Source organism: Pollachius pollachius (assembly GCF_949987615.1).
Source record: "Pollachius pollachius genome assembly, chromosome: 2".
In the NCBI taxonomy this organism is placed as follows: domain Eukaryota; kingdom Metazoa; phylum Chordata; class Actinopteri; order Gadiformes; family Gadidae; genus Pollachius; species Pollachius pollachius.
Genome location: NC_136935.1, coordinates 11,582,927 through 11,600,114, shown reverse-complemented (window position 1 = coordinate 11,600,114; position 17,188 = coordinate 11,582,927). Strand labels below are relative to the sequence as shown.

Below are 17,188 nucleotides of genomic sequence, written 5' to 3'. Positions count from 1 at the left end.
GGGATGTATTGGTGTTACAGCGATGCGGGGGCTGTCTGGATTTTTAGTAGTTAGTGTGGAGACGTCTGCATAATTGTCTTTTGTTGTTTATCTTAAACTTACACAATATGTAGCATTGACACAAGCGTTTAAAATCGGTACTGCAGTCCAAATTCCCAATATCGGAGTTGTCTCTGGCGGCCACCCACACAGTAATGAAGCTTATATGGATTGCCAGGTAGAGGACCTGAACGAAGTGAGTTTCATTGACCAGTGTAGCAGCAGTGAAGAGTTATTCCAGTCTCAAGTTTCACAGCGAGGTCCACTCCTAACCAAAGATGCTCAAAGTATAATCCCTCTCAGTCAACTCTTTGCAGGCAACTCAAGGCCACCATAGCTATTTCAACATATAGCTTGCTAACTAGTTGTACTCACTTTGAAATGTGTGAATATCTCTGTACTGCTGCTGAAATGTCTATGAAACTCCCTTACAATAGACAGTGTGTCTGCGTGAAGATATAGTTTGGAGCAAAATTCGAACCAAAACATCGTGCCGACTGCAGTTTTAAGCGGGCTCCATATTTGTTTAATATCTGGCACCCGGGGGTACTCAGAGAATAGGGTATCACTACAAACAGGCTAAAACAAAGACAAATGTTCTGACCAGCAACGGAGATTTCAAAGGAGAACATAACATTGTTTTCGGAGGAGCCAGTATTTTGACTTCCTTTATCCCTGATGACATTATGTTAATTTTCTGATTTAGTAGCTCATTTGTGACACATATAGTTGGCAATTAACCGTTGGTTCACATCAAAAACAAACACATGGCCGAATAAATTAAAAGTAAATGCAAAGACGAGAATAGATGAATTTGGAACTCGACCGGCACTCGAAACGCTGCAAACTCCTCATTCGCTAGTTAAATATTTTAACCTTCGCATGAAAGGGCGAGCAACGAGTAGAATATTTGCTTCGCTTCTGATGTGAACGCAGCTTTATTATTTAAACAAAGCAGTTTGTTTTTGAAATATTGTTACATGATTACTCATTAGTGAGCTATTCATAATCTGTAATGATTAATGGTTATTTGATATTGGTTTAGAATGTGCAATTCATGAGTAGTTTAGGTAGCAAGAAAGCATTAGTTAAGTATTTTGGGTGAGATCATCTAAAGCGAGGACTACATATGCTTACTAAGCATATACATTACATTTCAAGGCATGAAATGCCTCAACTACCTTTCGAGCAGGAGGCCTACCAAGTAAAAAGTAGTAATAGGTGGTAAGGCATATATAGTCCCTACTTTAGATGAACTCACAAGACTTAACCAATCGGTCAACCCTCCAGCACATAACCATGAACGCACTTACCTAAATCGACTTAAAACATCTGCATTTTTATATAAATTTCTTAATTAGTATCCATATTGCTTTGTATACATTTAGGAGCTGATAAATGTCTAGGTTCATCTTGCTCAAGGCTGCCTACAGGTAAGCTGCGGACGTTGGGCTTCAAACCCACTACCTTGCGACTGAGTGATCGGTTGAGACTTAAGAGACGCATGTACAACAAACTGCGACATCCTTGCTGATGTGAAAGGGGAACAAGCTTTTCCCCAAGCTGCGTAGTGTGCACACTAGGAGTTCTCAGAACTCAGAAGGCATCCAGGACTTCCATGCACAAGACACACCTCAAGGCCAGTTTTCTTTAAGAAAAGACAACATTGCATACATTTATTAGGGATGGACGCCAAATCCAATACATGCACACCACTATTGTCCTTTAAATGTAGTGTTGACATTATTGCAAACACTTGTCTCCCTGCGGTTGTGTATTATATTTTTTTTTATTATCTTATGATAAAAAAAACATTGACAATTACATGGGGATGCCTTGTTCTGCATAATTTAAAACGTATACACAGTGGGGGTGGGGGAAAGGAATGGCAATGCTTTGAAACATCATCACAGCCTCTTTATGACCCCTGACCACCACTGTCCCTCCCGCCTCCCCCACCCGTCCCCCAGCCCATCACCCGCATGCAGTTTGCACTGCAGTGACCACGCGTCACATGGGACAGCCTGCCAAGAGCACGAGAAGCATTCACAGTAGAGGAGGAAGGAGAGGAATGAAGGGAGGGGAGCGGAAGGAGGGAAGATAAGAGGAGCAGGAGATGGGTGACTATCAATGGGAGGAGGGACAGGGGGGGGGGGGGGGGGGGGGGGAGAGGAGTAAGTGGAAGGAGAGGAGGAAAGGCAAGGAGGGAGGTTAAAGGTGAGGGGTGGGAGGTCAAAGGCGAGGTGGGCGAAGGGGGAGAGTGGGGGGGGGGGGGGGAGGAAAAACAAAAGTGACTGCAGCACTGGCCTTGGTTTAGACAGGAGAAGGAGCAGCATATTCCTAGTATATCATTCTTACTTCTCCCACACTTCAACACTCCCCGTCTCCTGATTGTGGTATTCTTTCCATTGTCTTTGACACAAAAAAGTTAATATATATATAATGCATGTATATACGTATATACATACACATATGTATATACTTATATATAAACACGTTTCGTTTTTTTTTTTAGAGCTACAGCACCTTTTCCCACGGGGCGACAGTGTCAATATCTCGCACGGCCGTGCCAAAAGAGAAAAATTTAAAAATAAAAACAATATATTGGTCAGGATATTCATCTTTTTGATTTCCCTAAAATTGGCATTGGACATGATGATAATCTATTGCCGTACGGGGAAGGTTCGGGACTCAAAGAGAAATGGTTCTTCTTTTCAGTTTGTATTCAAGTTTTTTTTTCCTTTTTTCCTCCTCCCTCCGTCACGCGCCGGTGCACAATTTTCTTCTTCTCTTCCCGTTTTAAAAAACAAAAAGACAAAAACAAAAAAAAACAGAAACGTTCACACTTTCGTGATCTGCGTGTGTTGCTCCTCGTCAAAAGGTTCATTCTCCGGGTCCGAGTCCGTGGTGTCGGAGTACCGGTAATGGTCCGGCTCATTGTCACTGACATCGGGGGTGACCGACGTAGAAGTGCTTGCGTCCGAATTCGACGGCTCCTCCGCCGTCTTGGTGAAGTACAACTTCACCTGCAGCAGTAAGGAAAGATACGGGGGACAGAGAGAGAGCACAGGCCTTACTGAATGGGAAGCACTGCTGCACATCACACACAAACACACTCACTGCCTCCCAGTGATGTGCTCTCACTGCTGCACATCACACTCAAACACACTCACTGGCTACCTTACCTTATCAACATTTGCACACTTATTTTTCTAGAATCTTTTTGATACCAACACAGAGCTACAGACTGCGACCAAATAGTTGCATTTTGTGACCAAAATTTGAGTGTGTGCGACTGAATTTTACATCTGGTTGCGCATGTGCGACCAGTAATTTTGCGCTTTTTGTAAAATATATTGTTTTACTCGTTAAACGTTGAAGGGGCGCGTCGATGAATCCGGAGTGTGCAGCAGGCCTTCTCTCATGAATGTGAGAAGGATAGGGAATGGCCACTGTTAGTGGCTAATGTGTGGAGGGGGAGGGTCCTAGCTATTATCGGGAGAAGGAGAAAGATTTCACAACCTGCTACGTGCATTTCACCAATGAGCAAGCAAACTATGTATTGACTTGTTCTTCCGACCTGCGGCTAGTGTGCCAGTTCCAGTCTTGAACAGTCATCAAATCGGAGTGGGGAGGGCTTCTCTGAGATTCTACACAAAGCACATCATCCACTGTTGAACGTTTTAATTGACGACTCCTCTCCTGAATGAAATATTCAGGACCGTAGAAGTAAAAAAATAAATTAAAAAATATATAATAAAATCGCAAAACCTGCGACCGACCCACGCTGTTCAGGCGTGCAACCCGCACCCGAAACAGTACATTATTTTCCACCCGTTTCATCCAAAGTACTCGCGTGTACCCGAACCCGTGCAGGATTCTGCTTCAGGTGCCATAAAGGGCATTTCACAGGGGAGGCGTTTGTCGCGCCTGCTAATTCTCAATGGAGAGGCCAGCGGGCAGAGACGAGGCCGGCGTCCTGTCAAGAGGCACGACAAGCGGGCGCACTCCCGTGAAACTGTCGCTTCCGTGCTCGTCGAATGCATGCGCGCACACGTGGAAACCGTTGGGACAGATGAGAATCACAATAAAATGTGACACTGAATTTGAAACAGCACTTTTAAATATCTGCTAATTAAAATTTCTGGTTACGCCCCTAAAATGTTCAGTTAGGGGCCACAGTACTCCCAGTGAAAAAAGTTAGTCTCGAGCCATGCAACACAACCAGGACCCATTTCTTACATGGGTAACCTACTTCTCCCAACATCGGTTTCTGATTCAGTGACATTGAGGGAGAGCCATGGTACTCATACAAGCAGGATAAACAGGAAATAGTTTAAGAAAAAATATATGTACACTATAAAGAGCTAAAAACCTAATTGTGAGCTGATCTATATTCCCTACACGTGTTTTACCAATGAAGCCTCATTCACCGGCACTTTTGCTTAGCGGCAGTAGAACTGTCTACTACCACGACTAGCGTCAGCATCGTGCGGACTATACGTCTGGGCTCTTAGTATGTTTACAGGCCGAGGGGGAACCCCATGTATAAAAGTAGCATATAGGAAATAACACTCTGGTGGTCCAGCGAAGGGGCCGGGGGGATTGGGGAGGGCTTCTCTGAGATTGTTGTCTGCAGAACATACTGGAGGTGTTTTTGTGATAGCCGGCGTTACCGCTTTAGTTTAGACATGGAGGGAGGATTGTTTAAGTCTATTCACCCGCCTCCTGTAGCATTGGCTTTGTCTTGTTTAAACTGAAACGCATGTTATTTGTTTTTGTCAAATGTTGTACAGTGACCAGGTTTCTCAATATCTGAGAAACATTTTCCTGTCGGAATGTGTTTGGAAATGGGAAGGTAATCAAACAAGACTTTAGGAATCGGATTTATATTAAGGAGCTAGCTGTAATCCCAAAACTTGCACACTAATGTAGATTAAAACATGACCCAGTGGTACACATCTAATCGTGACAGTTGGAAACCATTGAGGAGGAGATTGGGACAGTTGTACAAGTGTTGTACATCTTATCGTGACCGTGGCATACCAACGTCTATCTAATCATAGGACAGTTGTACACTACTGTAGATCAAATGCTGACAGTGGTACAGTGTTAAAGATCTAATCGTGACACAGTTGTACAGTATTATAGGTCAGATTATGATCTAGGTGTACAACACTGCTGTAATGTTTCTGCAATTCACTTATTAAGAGTCTTTCCTGTAGCTACAGTGTCTGTGCGTTAGTCATTGTATCTGCTAAATGTCAGTTAGGCCCTTCTCTTTGTACTGCCCACATTTCCTGTTCTAGCTGGCTACCAAGCGCTTGTTACGCACAACACTGTAGCCCCCCCTGCCCCACGCCCACAGAGCACAGCCATCTGCAGTTGTTCCTAGTCCTCACCATTATTCACCTCAATATAATTTTTCAGAAGTCTCTCACACAAACAAACACACACACAAGATATGTATATATGTTGACAATACCTTAGATCTATATATCTACATAGTTATCTCCATATCTGGTTATAGAAGTATCATTTGCTGGAAGTAATTATCCAAAGGCAGGTGCAGCTAGTGCAGCACTAAGCCTTCAGGTTGAACCATTCCATGACAATGTTAACACCAAAAACTTATATCATATGTATAAATCCGTCCGAGCTCTGGCCCACGGTGCCGGGTCTTGAACTCTACTCACCTTGAAGTTTGGTGAGAAGTATCGGTTAGCTTTATCCTTGTTGGCCTTGTCTAGGTCATTCTTAGTCAGCGCCAGGATGAGGTAGTCCCTCTCGCTGTCCCGACGCTCAACGCTCTGGGGCGGACCGGGACCTATTCCCTGGAGCGGACCCTGGAGCGGGCCCTGCAGCAGTCCCTGGAGTGGCCCCTGCAGCAGGCCCTGAAGAGGACCCGGGGGCGGAGGTGCGACGGCGGGGCTCTGGACCGGGACCTGGCCCAGGCCCAGCCCGGCCTGCTGGGGCACCAGGCCGTCCAGGTCGTTCCCCACAGTCCCATTCTCCACCTTCTCCTCGCTCTCCTCCGGCCCCGGGATGAAAAAGGTGTTGACCCAAAAATGGAACATTTTATCCTAAAATAGAACAAACAAACAGGAAGAAGAAGATGAGGTAGTGAGGAGTGGGTAGAGAGCTTGATGTCAGTGCTCACTCCGCTAACGTCACCAAAATAATTATCCGCGCAAGCTGCTTTGGATGAAAATGGACTGCTATATGAACAAACTGTTCATTTCGTCATTTGAAATATAGGTAAAAACAAAATCGGATTATGTTTAGTCTGACAAATTACTTCATAATCTTAGTTCTGATAGTAGACAAATATGGTTTAAATTCAGCTTCTCTTGCTTCATAATTATCTCAACCATTGACGCTGCTTAAGGCAGGGATCTGCAAGTGCGGTATTGGCTATCAGCAGACAGAATCGTCCTCTACTAATCAACCAATGGGAAGACAAGCTCCAAGCTAGTGAAAAAAAAAATAGAAAAATCGGAATATCCGAATATTGGGCGGAGGAAAAGAGAAAAAGATCCACCCACCTTTTTCATCATCTTATTCTGTTTGTGGAAGAACTCCACCTTGATGTCCCCGCAGACGGGCAGCGGCTGGGGGAACTCAAACATCATGTGCTTGTCCTCGCGCCGCGTGTGCGCCGGGTTGGAGGTGTGGATCTTCACCTTGAGCTGGTACACCACAAACTGGGGGTCTGCAAGAAGAAGATACCGTCGCATGCAAGGGTCGCGCGTTGGTCAGGGTGGTGGGGGACAGAGAGGAGGATAGGAGGAGGAGGATAGGAGGAGGAGGATCCAAGGACCAGACAGAATACCAGGGTTAGTACCATAGGAATGGCAGGAACAAGCAAACCCACACACCCATTAAATGCAAAACAAGAAGTTAAGTAAAAAAAAAAAAAAAGATCTAAAAACAAAATAAAAAACAGTTAGCTCAAATTTAGTAAGGAAAGGAAAGACAGTATATATGTTTTAAAGACACCCAGAACCAAGGAAATGGGATTGTATTTTAATGCGCAAGATAAGTCAAGGCTTTGGACTGAGAAGAAAGAAACGCGTCGGCCAAGCGTTTTGTTTTTAACCCTCTTTGGGTAGGTCTTGTAGATTATTGTGGTAACGTTAACGGAACTAGGGTGTGGTGGGCCTCAGTGAGGAGGTAGTCAGTGAGACATCTGCTGGCTCGTCTAAAGCTACAGTCCTTCCTGGTGGTTCTCTGTGGCCCCAATAGAAAGTATAAATATATATATATATATATATATAAAAATATGAAAACATTGATAAAAGGCTCATTTACCCCAGTGCCAATTCCCTTTCTTGAAGCCCTGCGGGATCTGCTCGCTCCGGTTTTTAACAGAACTGTCCCCTTTGAGAGAGAGAGGGACATGGTCATACATAGTGAGGGGGAGTCCCCTGATGGAGAGAGAGGGAGGGGGGGGAACGGGACATGGTCATGACTCAGAACATGAGCGGGCGAGGGGCTTCACACAGCAAGTACAGACAACAAAAGCCAACACAAACACACGTCCACGCAAAGCACTGCATGGCAGGTTTGCATCCACACGGCTTGAAATAAAATAAAAAACACACGCTCAGCCACACCTACACACACACACAACCTCTTTGATGGGACATTATCTCAAATCGATGAGCGGACAAGGTTGACGGTATGATTATGGTCAGATTTCATACCAGGACAGAGACACTTAAATGGGGATAAGGTTGTACTATAACGACCGAAAAAAACAAAAGGGAGGCCTCTGTTGAACTATGCCTGTCCTACAAACAATGAATTGACGGAAATAGGTTGACCCTTTAGTGGGCAGATACAAATAAATAAAATTACGGGTCTTGTTTTTTTAATGTAAAAAAAAGGAATGGCGAGTTAAAAAGCAAGGTGAATGAGGTCACAGCGGTAAGTTGCACCCATGGGTGGTCGGGGGGGTGCGGACACAGGGTGGCAAGGAGAGGAGGCATGGACAGAGGACGATGGGAGAGATCAAGTGCACAGGAAAGGGGTTTCAAGCAACACCCCCAACAGGAAAGAGGTTCAAGCGACAAACAGATTCAGAGATTTTGTCGATCGTTTGTCGAAGGAACGCACACCGAGTACACACGCATGCACAGTATCGTGAAAGGAAAGTGGGACGCAGCGACGGCAAGTTCACACGGCGCAAAAATCAGTCTGAAATGGTATCAGGAGATGACAACCTAAGGGCTAACCACAGTCTGCAAGGTTCCCCCGAGTATTGATACGGGGAGAGCATATTGATAAGGGATCGGCTCTCTTGGTGAGAACAGTGGTTTTCTTATCGGGCAAATTAAATGAGACTCCACAAAACCTCCACAAAACCGAGCGGAAGAGATAAAAGATATAAGATTGTGAATTTCAGTTGATTCACTGACTACCCAGACTGGTAACAGAAAGAATACCTCAAACAATCCTAGGCTTCACTTGAAGGCAACACGACCAAACGGGACAATGTCTTGGCCAGCGATAGGCAGACAAAATATATACCCTTCGACTAAACAACACAAGGCAGTGAAACCAATGTTGCGATTGGTCAGCGTTTTGCATCCCAATACAGATAGCTACACTTCCCTTTTTGCCGTTACGTCAGCAACATGGATCTCCATATTAAAAGAGTGACCTTGCCAAATTCAAATACTCGAAGGAAATGCTAAGCAAAGCAACTGGACAGCTCTGTGGGCTTGTCCATGTTTACGGCATGAGACTGTATGTAATGAACACGCCTCTACTCCTTCCTTACTGCTAGCAGGAAGTCAAAGAAACTATGGTCATGTTGATTAAGATCTTTAGTTGTGTTGGTCATGGCTGTTAATATCCTAGCTCTGAAAGAATGACAAATTAAAAGTTGAGTCATTCAAACAACATTTGTTTCCCGCACAGAGAAAAGAGACGGCACTACCTTCCTGTACAAAGAACAGCAAGAGTCATCACTACTTCTTTGTGTGAATGCCTATGCCATTATCATGAAACGCTCAGCTTTGACAAAAGCAAAGGAGGGAGGTAGTGGAGTGAGCCACTTAGAGCCTTCCATCCTACTCTTGATAGCTAGCGTAGTTTCAGGTGAAAGGCGAAGCAATGCTGCGGCTGATTCAGTCACATATTATATACTTGAATAATCCTCTGGTAGGGGCAAGCACAGGGAGAACATCACAGAGGACGACCCGTCCACATAGCATTGAGCTAACCCAGCGCACTAACGCAGCGTCAAGCTAACTCTGCGCTAAGCTAATGCAGCGATAACATCAACCTAACATTAGACTTAAACAGTACCATGCTAACATGTTTCCATGTAAAAACTTTGCCACACTCACACAACTCTAAGCTAACTCAGGGCTAAGCTGACATTGTGCAACGCTAAGGCTAGCGTGGGCGAGAAAGCAATGTGTGTGCAATGCTGACAGGAATGTGTGCATTTTTGTACGTGTGTGTGCGCAGAGCTACGGTGGCGGTCGGTGGAGCGGGAGAAGGCGTGGGACTCACTGCAGGTGCCGCTGCTGTACATGGGCAGGGTCTCAAACACCATCTTGTGGAAGAGTAGGGCCACGGGCTTGTAGTCCAGGTGGTTCCTCAGCAGAAAGCTATAGTAGTAGACGTAGCGTCGCTGGCTCGGGATCGTCACTCCCTGGGGGGAGGAGAGATGTTAAGATGGGGCTCCACAACTTTGATCATGCTGTGACCCATCGGTGACGGTGCTTTTGCTGAAGCAATAAGATACAAAAAAAAAGTCTGACCAAAAAAACTAAAGCGACCGACCTTGTGTTTCTCCCGACTTCGCCATAAGGCCCAGTTTAAACCCAACCACCCTTAAAATACCTATACTTTTTTTTTTTTTTTTTTTTTTTAAATCAGCCCACCTTCTTGTCCCTCGTCCGGACCTCGCCGTAGAAGTCCAGCGCCTCCTGGGCCTCCTCGAACTTGCCGCGGTGCAGCAGGTAGGCACAGATCATTACGCCCGTGCGACCCTTGCCAGCCTTGCAGTGGATGGCGGCCACATGATTGTCGTCTTCGCTCAGCCACTGGTCTAGGTCCTCGCAGAAGGGCTTGATCAGCTCCAGCTGGGGCGGGTTGTGGTCTTCGAAGGGATACTGTGCAACTGGAGGAGGGGATGGAGGGGGGGGGGGGGTTGAGAAACGAGGGCAGGGTTGTGTAGCTTATTCTTTTGGGGCTGTGACCCCCTATTTTTTCTTAGGTCTTTGGATTTTAACGCTACAACTAATCAATACTGCTCATCGATCCGGGACTCTAACAGTACTCATAGCAGTTCATTACGAACAAATAAATTACATATAAGAACAAGACATAACTTTTTTTTTTCTCTCAAACACATACTCTACAATATTGTGAAAATGGAAATGAACAAATAAAAACATAAATCCATTGATAATCTATTAATAGCAGAAGAAAAGACAATGGCACGGCGCCGCACAACTGGGGTGGGCTCGCAGCTGGGCTGCAGAAGAGCCACGAGTGTTGTTTTAACAGTTCTGGGGGAAGATCAGCATATCTGCCTTATATCCTTTTCTGGCCATCGTTCATCCAGCATAGTTCGTTTTACTTTGAATGCTTTTGAATAGCGTTAGTAGCCTATAATAGTGCGGTGCGATTTCATTGAAACAATCCACCTTCTTAGTTTCATGATCATTTGAAGTAGGCTAGCCTCATTCATTACTACATATTTTGCTTCAGCTTCTTTTAAGCATTACTCTGTTAAAACGTGTTGTAACTCAGAAATTGGTTGATCTAGGCTAATTATATATATTTCCTTAATTAAGCCATGACTGCCCACTTAAAAGACAGTCGGACAGGGAGAGAGAATTTTCTCTTTTAGATTTTGTTCCACCTTTGGGGACACTAGGATCAGTTGATCTACACAGGACCATTCAGAGAGGGGAGAGGACGGTGAGGGGAAGGTGAAGAGGACTTACCTCTGCAGTTAAATTTGGCAGCATCATAGTGTCGTTCTGCACAGCTGAAGAGGGAAGTAAAACAATACATCTGGTCAGTGATGAAGAAGTGACTCTTGAATGACTTTGAAATATAAAATCTACAAAAAAATAGCAATAACAAAAAACAAAAAAATAGCAAAAAAAAACGAAATGTCTCCAAACATAAAAATGCTGCATTTCACTTTGAATAGTACTTTAATTGAGAACCATATTCTGGTGCTGTACGATATAGCTTGGAATAAAATTAAACCTTGAAACCAAACTAACCAAACACATTATATAAAGGTTTTGATGCTAACAAAGCATTAGAACTGAATGTGCCAATGGGCTATTTTCCAAACCATTTAAGGTTCATAGTGTGCTGCTGCCCCTGAGTGGGCGTATTTCTATAGTTTCACATCAGTTTGCTAACATGTAGGTAGACAATTGTTTCCATGTCAGCTAGCTTCTGCAAAACAGACACTGTTTAGCAGCCTTCAGATGAGCCATTAGCGGAGCATTGGTATGAGCACAGGAAGTGACCTTTATCTTGGTTAGATATTTCTTTGCATCTTATCACGCATTAATACTACAGCTACCATGTACATTATTGTCAGATTTGTATTTCTGTAAACTTGCAGGAGCCTATAGTCATAAGTTTTGCTTAGCAAAGCAATGATTCTCCCTTTTACAGGAGGCACGATGTGAAACAAGGCGATGAGGGTGCAACAATACTCACAGGTTGTAGATTTTATAATGGTTTTTATGTTTCGAGTCAAGAAACCTAGGAGGAAAAGAGCAGAGCACGATTGAGCCCAAACATAGACAAGACACTAACTAACACATATGACAGCAATCATGTGCAGTTCAGGACAGGTGGCTCAGGGGATTAACTCACCGTACTACATCGTCTATATTGTTTCTGTAAACGCCTTCAAGTCTCTCTGCAGGAAAGCCCATAGCTATGATGTTTGGATATATATCTGTTCAGGAGGTCAAGGAATCATACACTACCATGTACAGGTATGCCAGTGTGTGTTCAAAGGCAAGATAATTCATACCTCATACATGCACAAACACACAACACCAAGGCACGCTAAAATTCCATAATGAACACTAAGAGTACAAGTCCAAAATAATTTCATACACAAAATTGTAAATTCCCACACATCCGCAATGCTGACCCAAAATATTTTTAAACAATACAAATTCCCGGCGAGACACATGCCGTGAAGGGAATTTCAGCACGTGTAAAAAAAAAAAAAAAATGCCGGGAAGGTGATCATGGTAATGTTCATGACTAGACAAGAGCGAGGGAAAAGGAAGCGTTTTGGATCAATCTGCGCGTGTTGGTGTGTGAACAGATGGTTGGACGGCCCAGGAGGGCGTGCCACACAGAGAGAGAGGGGAGACAGAAAGAGACAGAAGAGGGTGGGGGGGAGAGAAATGGGTGAGAGGAGACGAGTGAGAGGGACAAGAGAGAGACAGAGGGAAGTACTAGAGAGAAAGAGAGCGGAGAGGGAGCAAAAGAGAGGTGCTAGAGAGAGTGGGAGACATGATAGAAAAAGCTAAGCGGTACTAGAGTCCTTCAGCTAGAGCCCCGGGCCAACGTGTTGCCCAGAGAGAAGACCCTCTACTAGCTGCCCTGCGGGTATATTTAGAGCTCACAAGTTATATTGAGATCATACCGCCAACGTTGGGCCTATCTCGCTCTCCTTGTAGCTTTAGAACGGAAACAAAGGGCATTGCAGTTCTGATGGAGGGGACACAAGTTGTTTCTTTAAGTTTTCCGACGGGTTGAAGCTGGCTTCAATTGATGGATTGTATTTCAGAAAATAATATTACTCAATTGTTTAACCACATTTGCGATCAAGTAATTTAGCTTTTAGCCAAAACGACAAAGTGATTGCACATCCTTGTCTTCAAGTGCCGGTCGGGCCTCTTGCTTGAGGACGCCAGAGTAAGCGCAGTGGGGATCGAACCTACAGCCTTTGGGCTGATACTCGAACACCCCACCCCCTACCCTGCTACACCTTGTCCGCCTCCTTTTGTGACTTGACACCTTTCCAGCGCCTGACTCCATCGTGCCTTGACTGACAGGGATAACGGGTGCATGGGTATCATGACCAATTATGCCGGGATATTCAAGGCAACCCAAAAGTGTCATATTGCCATGGAAAAGAGTAATCGAGTTGGCGTGCGTGTGCTCCTGGCATGACGGCGTCAACGCCCACGGTGACTGGGGCGTGTGCGTAGACATGAGCAGCTTGAAGCACACTTTAACCTGTGACTAAAGGGCAAGGCTTTGCCTTATGTTTCCTGGTAACGGAATCATAAATAGATAGGTGGAACACTTCTAATTGGACGAGTCCCATATTTTGTGCCGCTCCTTCAGGCGACAACCTTTTTTGGCTGAGTGATTTAGGTTTAGTAAACTGGTCTGAAAGCTTTGATAAATGCCCCTGAGGGTTAAGCAAAAAGAGAAGTTGACTTGCTCTCCACAAATCTTGTCAATTTTTGCTGCATGCTAACAATATGTGTGCTTCAGATATGTTCCATCTCAGATTTGTGAATGGGATAGTTTGTCTGCTGTGATAGCCTTAGCCTAACAGTCAACTGTACTGTAACTATAACATTTGTTTACCCCAAAATCTATGCAATTCCACTGTCCATACTACGCACAGATATAACTGAGGATTTCCATCACAAACAAATACAGATGTGATGTAGGCTTTATCCATCATTTACCCTCTCTACTATGGTTCCGGTATTATATTGAGCAAACTAGGGACCTAGAATCCAAGCGCGTTTACCGAGCTACCCTAACCCTTGGACCCTAGTGGCACAGCAATTCCAGTCGGGGACTATTCTGTGTTATTTTTCTTCCCTCATTTTTTTTTAAACTACAGTATTCCCAGGAGAGCATCAGCCCAGGGCATGCAGAGGAGGGGGGGGGGGCTGGATTCTCACTTTCTGCAGCTGGAAGGAAACGTACACTGGACGGCCCCCACCACTCTCCCACCCCCCCCCCCCCCCCACGGAAGCTTGAAGCAAAAAAAAAAAAGAAGCCATTTCAGGCACGCCTTTCACTGTGAAGTCAGTTAGCTCCATGCATATGCCAAATCTACAACCGAGAGCAGGAGGGGGAGTGGTTGGGTGGGAGCGAGGGAGAACCCAGAGGAGGGGGTGAGGAGGACAGGAAAAAAGGAAAGCTGAGGAAAGGAGTCAAGTGAGAGGAGAGGAAGGGAGGGAGGGAGGGACAGAGAATTAAATATTGGGAGTAGGAACGAACAGGGGCAAAAGGGAGAGATGGTGAGTGAGAGAGCAAAAGAGAGAGGAGAGCGAGAGAGCACTAGGGCAGCAATGCTGATAGAGGATCACTGGTACTCTATTTTAAGGGCCATTCCCAGAACTATTATACTACATTACATAACTGCACAGGGACCATATTGTTTCGGCATACTGTGCCAAAAATGGGGATAGTTTAAGGACGTCCAAACTTAAACCAAGAAGCAGCTTTCAGCACCAACTGATGACCCCCCCCCACCCCCAAGTTAGTCTGAGGGATTCAACTCACAACTCCAGAAATTAGTCATTTATATAGCCCACAAAGAATCACATCCAATATCCAAAATACATGGTTTACTTCCTTCCATCCTGACTGCAGATCCCGCCAGGCCTTCTCAAAAGGGTCGTCCATTTACAATTATATACGTTACATCCATCCCCTATGCAACAAAGCCGCTCTCCATAATACACGCGAGACAATGCGCCCGAAATGGCTACGGCAAAAGTGATCAGAAACGATTCAGTTTAAGTTTCCAACAATAATGACCGGAAATGATATTGATTTTCATCTTATTTGCCTGCATCACTGCCATTAGGCGAAATCCTCAGCAATGTTGCAAAGACACCGGAGACTCAATTTTAAAAAGATGTCCATGGTAAGTGATGTTAGTATCCTGAACTGCCAAATAGACGCTTGAGTTGAAGGGTGACCTTCGCTGAATAATTATCAGATTTACCCCATTTAATGGATCCCATTAAGTAGACGTCGTGATACGTTGTAGTGCCCAATTTGTCAACATCAACCCAAACATTTCCTTAACGGCCAATCACCAACGTTTAGCATACAGTTCAGAGAATACATTTTAGAAGGTCAGGTGCGGGTTTTGAAACCCATATAATCATGGATTTCCATAATGCAATCATTGCCTTGGAAGTATGGCATCAGATTATCTGATATTCTGCGAGGACACGTTCGTTTGTATAAACGGATATTTGTGTGGCTGAAGCATTAAAATAAATCCACAGATCGCCTTAACGGTGAGAGTGAAATAAAGGAGACCATACAACACAATTTTCGCAAGGCAAAAGCAGCTGCTACGTTAGACTATCATAACTGACCATCTGAAACCCTGCCGATTTATCCAGGCAATGGTCACAGCTTGATGATCGGTGTGCAAGTTGTGCATACTTGAATCGATGTCCCATTCCATTTAAACAGGACAACAACGCGCCCAATGTCGCAATGTTGACATTTATGCACGTTACTTATTTGACCGATCCAAAAGATAACAGCAATGATGCGTTACCTGGTGAGCTAACCAAAGAGCTAGCAGTCAATGTCCAGATTAACTGCATGGAAGCTAACGCGCTAGCTGCAGAGCACAGGCATTCACCTCTAGTCATCATGCCCTGGCTGTGGTGCTGAAACCAAGGCATACAATGCATGCGCTCGGCGTTAAGACATGGAAGTGATAACACATGAAAGGATACACGTCAAGTCCAGATCGAAGCCGTCCTCCTGGTATCTCCTTTTGTTTCGGCTGACCATTTCTTTGATAATCGCGGCCATTGTGTGTCAACGCACTGGAGTCTGTATGATTTTAAAAATTAAAGGAGCGGGTTATCTATGTTCTTCTTCCGTTTTTTCCACTCGAACCCAGAGATGGCTTTTGCTGTCGGTCGGTCGATCGCTGCGAGGGCTGAATGTTGGCAGGTCCTCGCAAAGACGAACAGGCTAGCAGCGCTAGCGGTGGTCCTGTGTGGGATTAGAAGGGTTTCTTCTGATCATAAAGACGGGCCTTGCTCTGCTCCTCAGCGCAGGCCCCACTTTTTCCCAATTCCGAATTCAGTCTGGCAGAAGTCCCGCACACAATGCATGCACTTCTCCCCCTTGTGAAACAGCTTTAAAAAGGTCGGTCTCGGTCCACACAGGATAGCTTAATTGTTGCTGCTGTGATTGACAGCGAAGTGCAAAATCACCGGTCCCAGAGCCCGTGTCCAGTTTACTCCCGACTCGGCTAGCGCACTAGCTTACCAGCTAGCTAGCAAAGCTAGCTAGCGACAATAGCTACGGCTCCTTTCTGACCCAAAAGCCTCCTAGCGAACCAACATTATAGTCGAAAGATCGCCAAAAACACATCTGGAAAAAGAAGTGACAGGCTCCACCTTGAATGTATATTGAACTATACACGTTTTACAGATTTGCAGCGATTCGATTTGACAGTTCGGTCCCGGGGAATCATCGTTTCTTGGGTCTCTGCGGCGGGACTCTCAGGCTCCCATCACGGCCTCCACCAGAGGAAAAAAGAAGATAGAGCAGGCTAGGCTTCTATAGCACATATCCTACCGCCTTCCAACAAATAGTCCTACTCCTTCCTGCTACTAACACACAATATTAGATAGAAAATGTTGTATTTAGATATTTAAATGTAGAGTAGTAAATTTGCCAAGGGTGACGTCATTATTGTTTAGTTAAAAAATTGCATTCGGAGTAGAGGCGTTGTGATTATGGTCGATTGCGGAAGGACACTCTCAGTGGGCAGGCGATGGTTCCCGTCTGTCAAAAGTGATCACGTGGTTCTTTAATTAGGGAAGTTTCTAACATATAGCTATTCCGTAATCTAAATTTGGAACTATAAACTTTCTTTTAGACATCATGGCTTATACAATAACTAATTATACAATATATGAGTCTGTTTTATATTATTGCCAGTTTAGGGAAAATGATATCATTCAAATCATGACCTTGATATAATTACACACTCAATAAACACGTCAGTGCTGGAACAAAAAGGGATAGGATCCAAATGCAGGCAAGAAGTGTTATAAATAGTTTAATAAAGAAAATAATAAAATCCTTAGTTCCCTGAACTAGCCTCGAGAAGGCTAAA

At 44.7% G+C, this 17,188-nt stretch overlaps 1 protein-coding gene across 4 annotated transcripts; it reads right to left on the bottom strand.

The window, feature by feature from the left end:
* Positions 1-1,701: 1,701 nt before the first annotated feature.
* Positions 1,702-16,743, bottom strand: LOC307071613 (phosphatidylinositol 3,4,5-trisphosphate 3-phosphatase and dual-specificity protein phosphatase PTEN). 4 transcript variants are annotated; one of them, XM_079730652.1, is made up of 10 exons: positions 15,789-16,743; positions 11,908-11,992; positions 11,749-11,793; positions 11,010-11,053; positions 9,939-10,177; positions 9,565-9,706; positions 7,351-7,419; positions 6,585-6,751; positions 5,727-6,122; positions 1,702-3,059 (listed from the first exon to the last, which is right to left on the bottom strand). In XM_079730652.1, the coding sequence occupies exons 1-10, from the start codon at positions 15,865-15,867 to the stop codon at positions 2,880-2,882; spliced, it is 1,446 nt and encodes a 481-aa protein (XP_079586778.1). In that variant the 5' UTR covers positions 15,868-16,743; the 3' UTR covers positions 1,702-2,879. The 4 variants fall into 4 exon arrangements, with proteins under 4 accessions (XP_079586778.1, XP_079586779.1, XP_079586780.1 ...); XM_079730653.1 differs by having other exon boundaries at positions 1,703-3,065; positions 5,736-6,122; XM_079730654.1 differs by lacking the exon at positions 7,351-7,419 and having other exon boundaries at positions 1,703-3,059.
* Positions 16,744-17,188: the final 445 nt, after the last annotated feature.

What these genes read in the sequence shown, in the direction of transcription:
- LOC307071613 (XM_079730652.1), bottom strand. Translation starts at nt 15,867, where the DNA reads ATGGCCGCGATTATCAAAGAAATGGTCAGCCGAAACAAAAGGAGATAC. An exon ending in CTTCGATCTGGACTTGACGT is followed by an intron (nt 11,993 to 15,788) that starts GTATCCTTTCAT and finishes CCTCCTGAACAG; the next exon opens with ATATATATCCAAACATCATA. An exon ending in GTACAGCAGCGGCACCTGCA is followed by an intron (nt 7,420 to 9,564) that starts GTGAGTCCCACG and finishes TCTCTCTCAAAG; the next exon opens with GGGACAGTTCTGTTAAAAAC.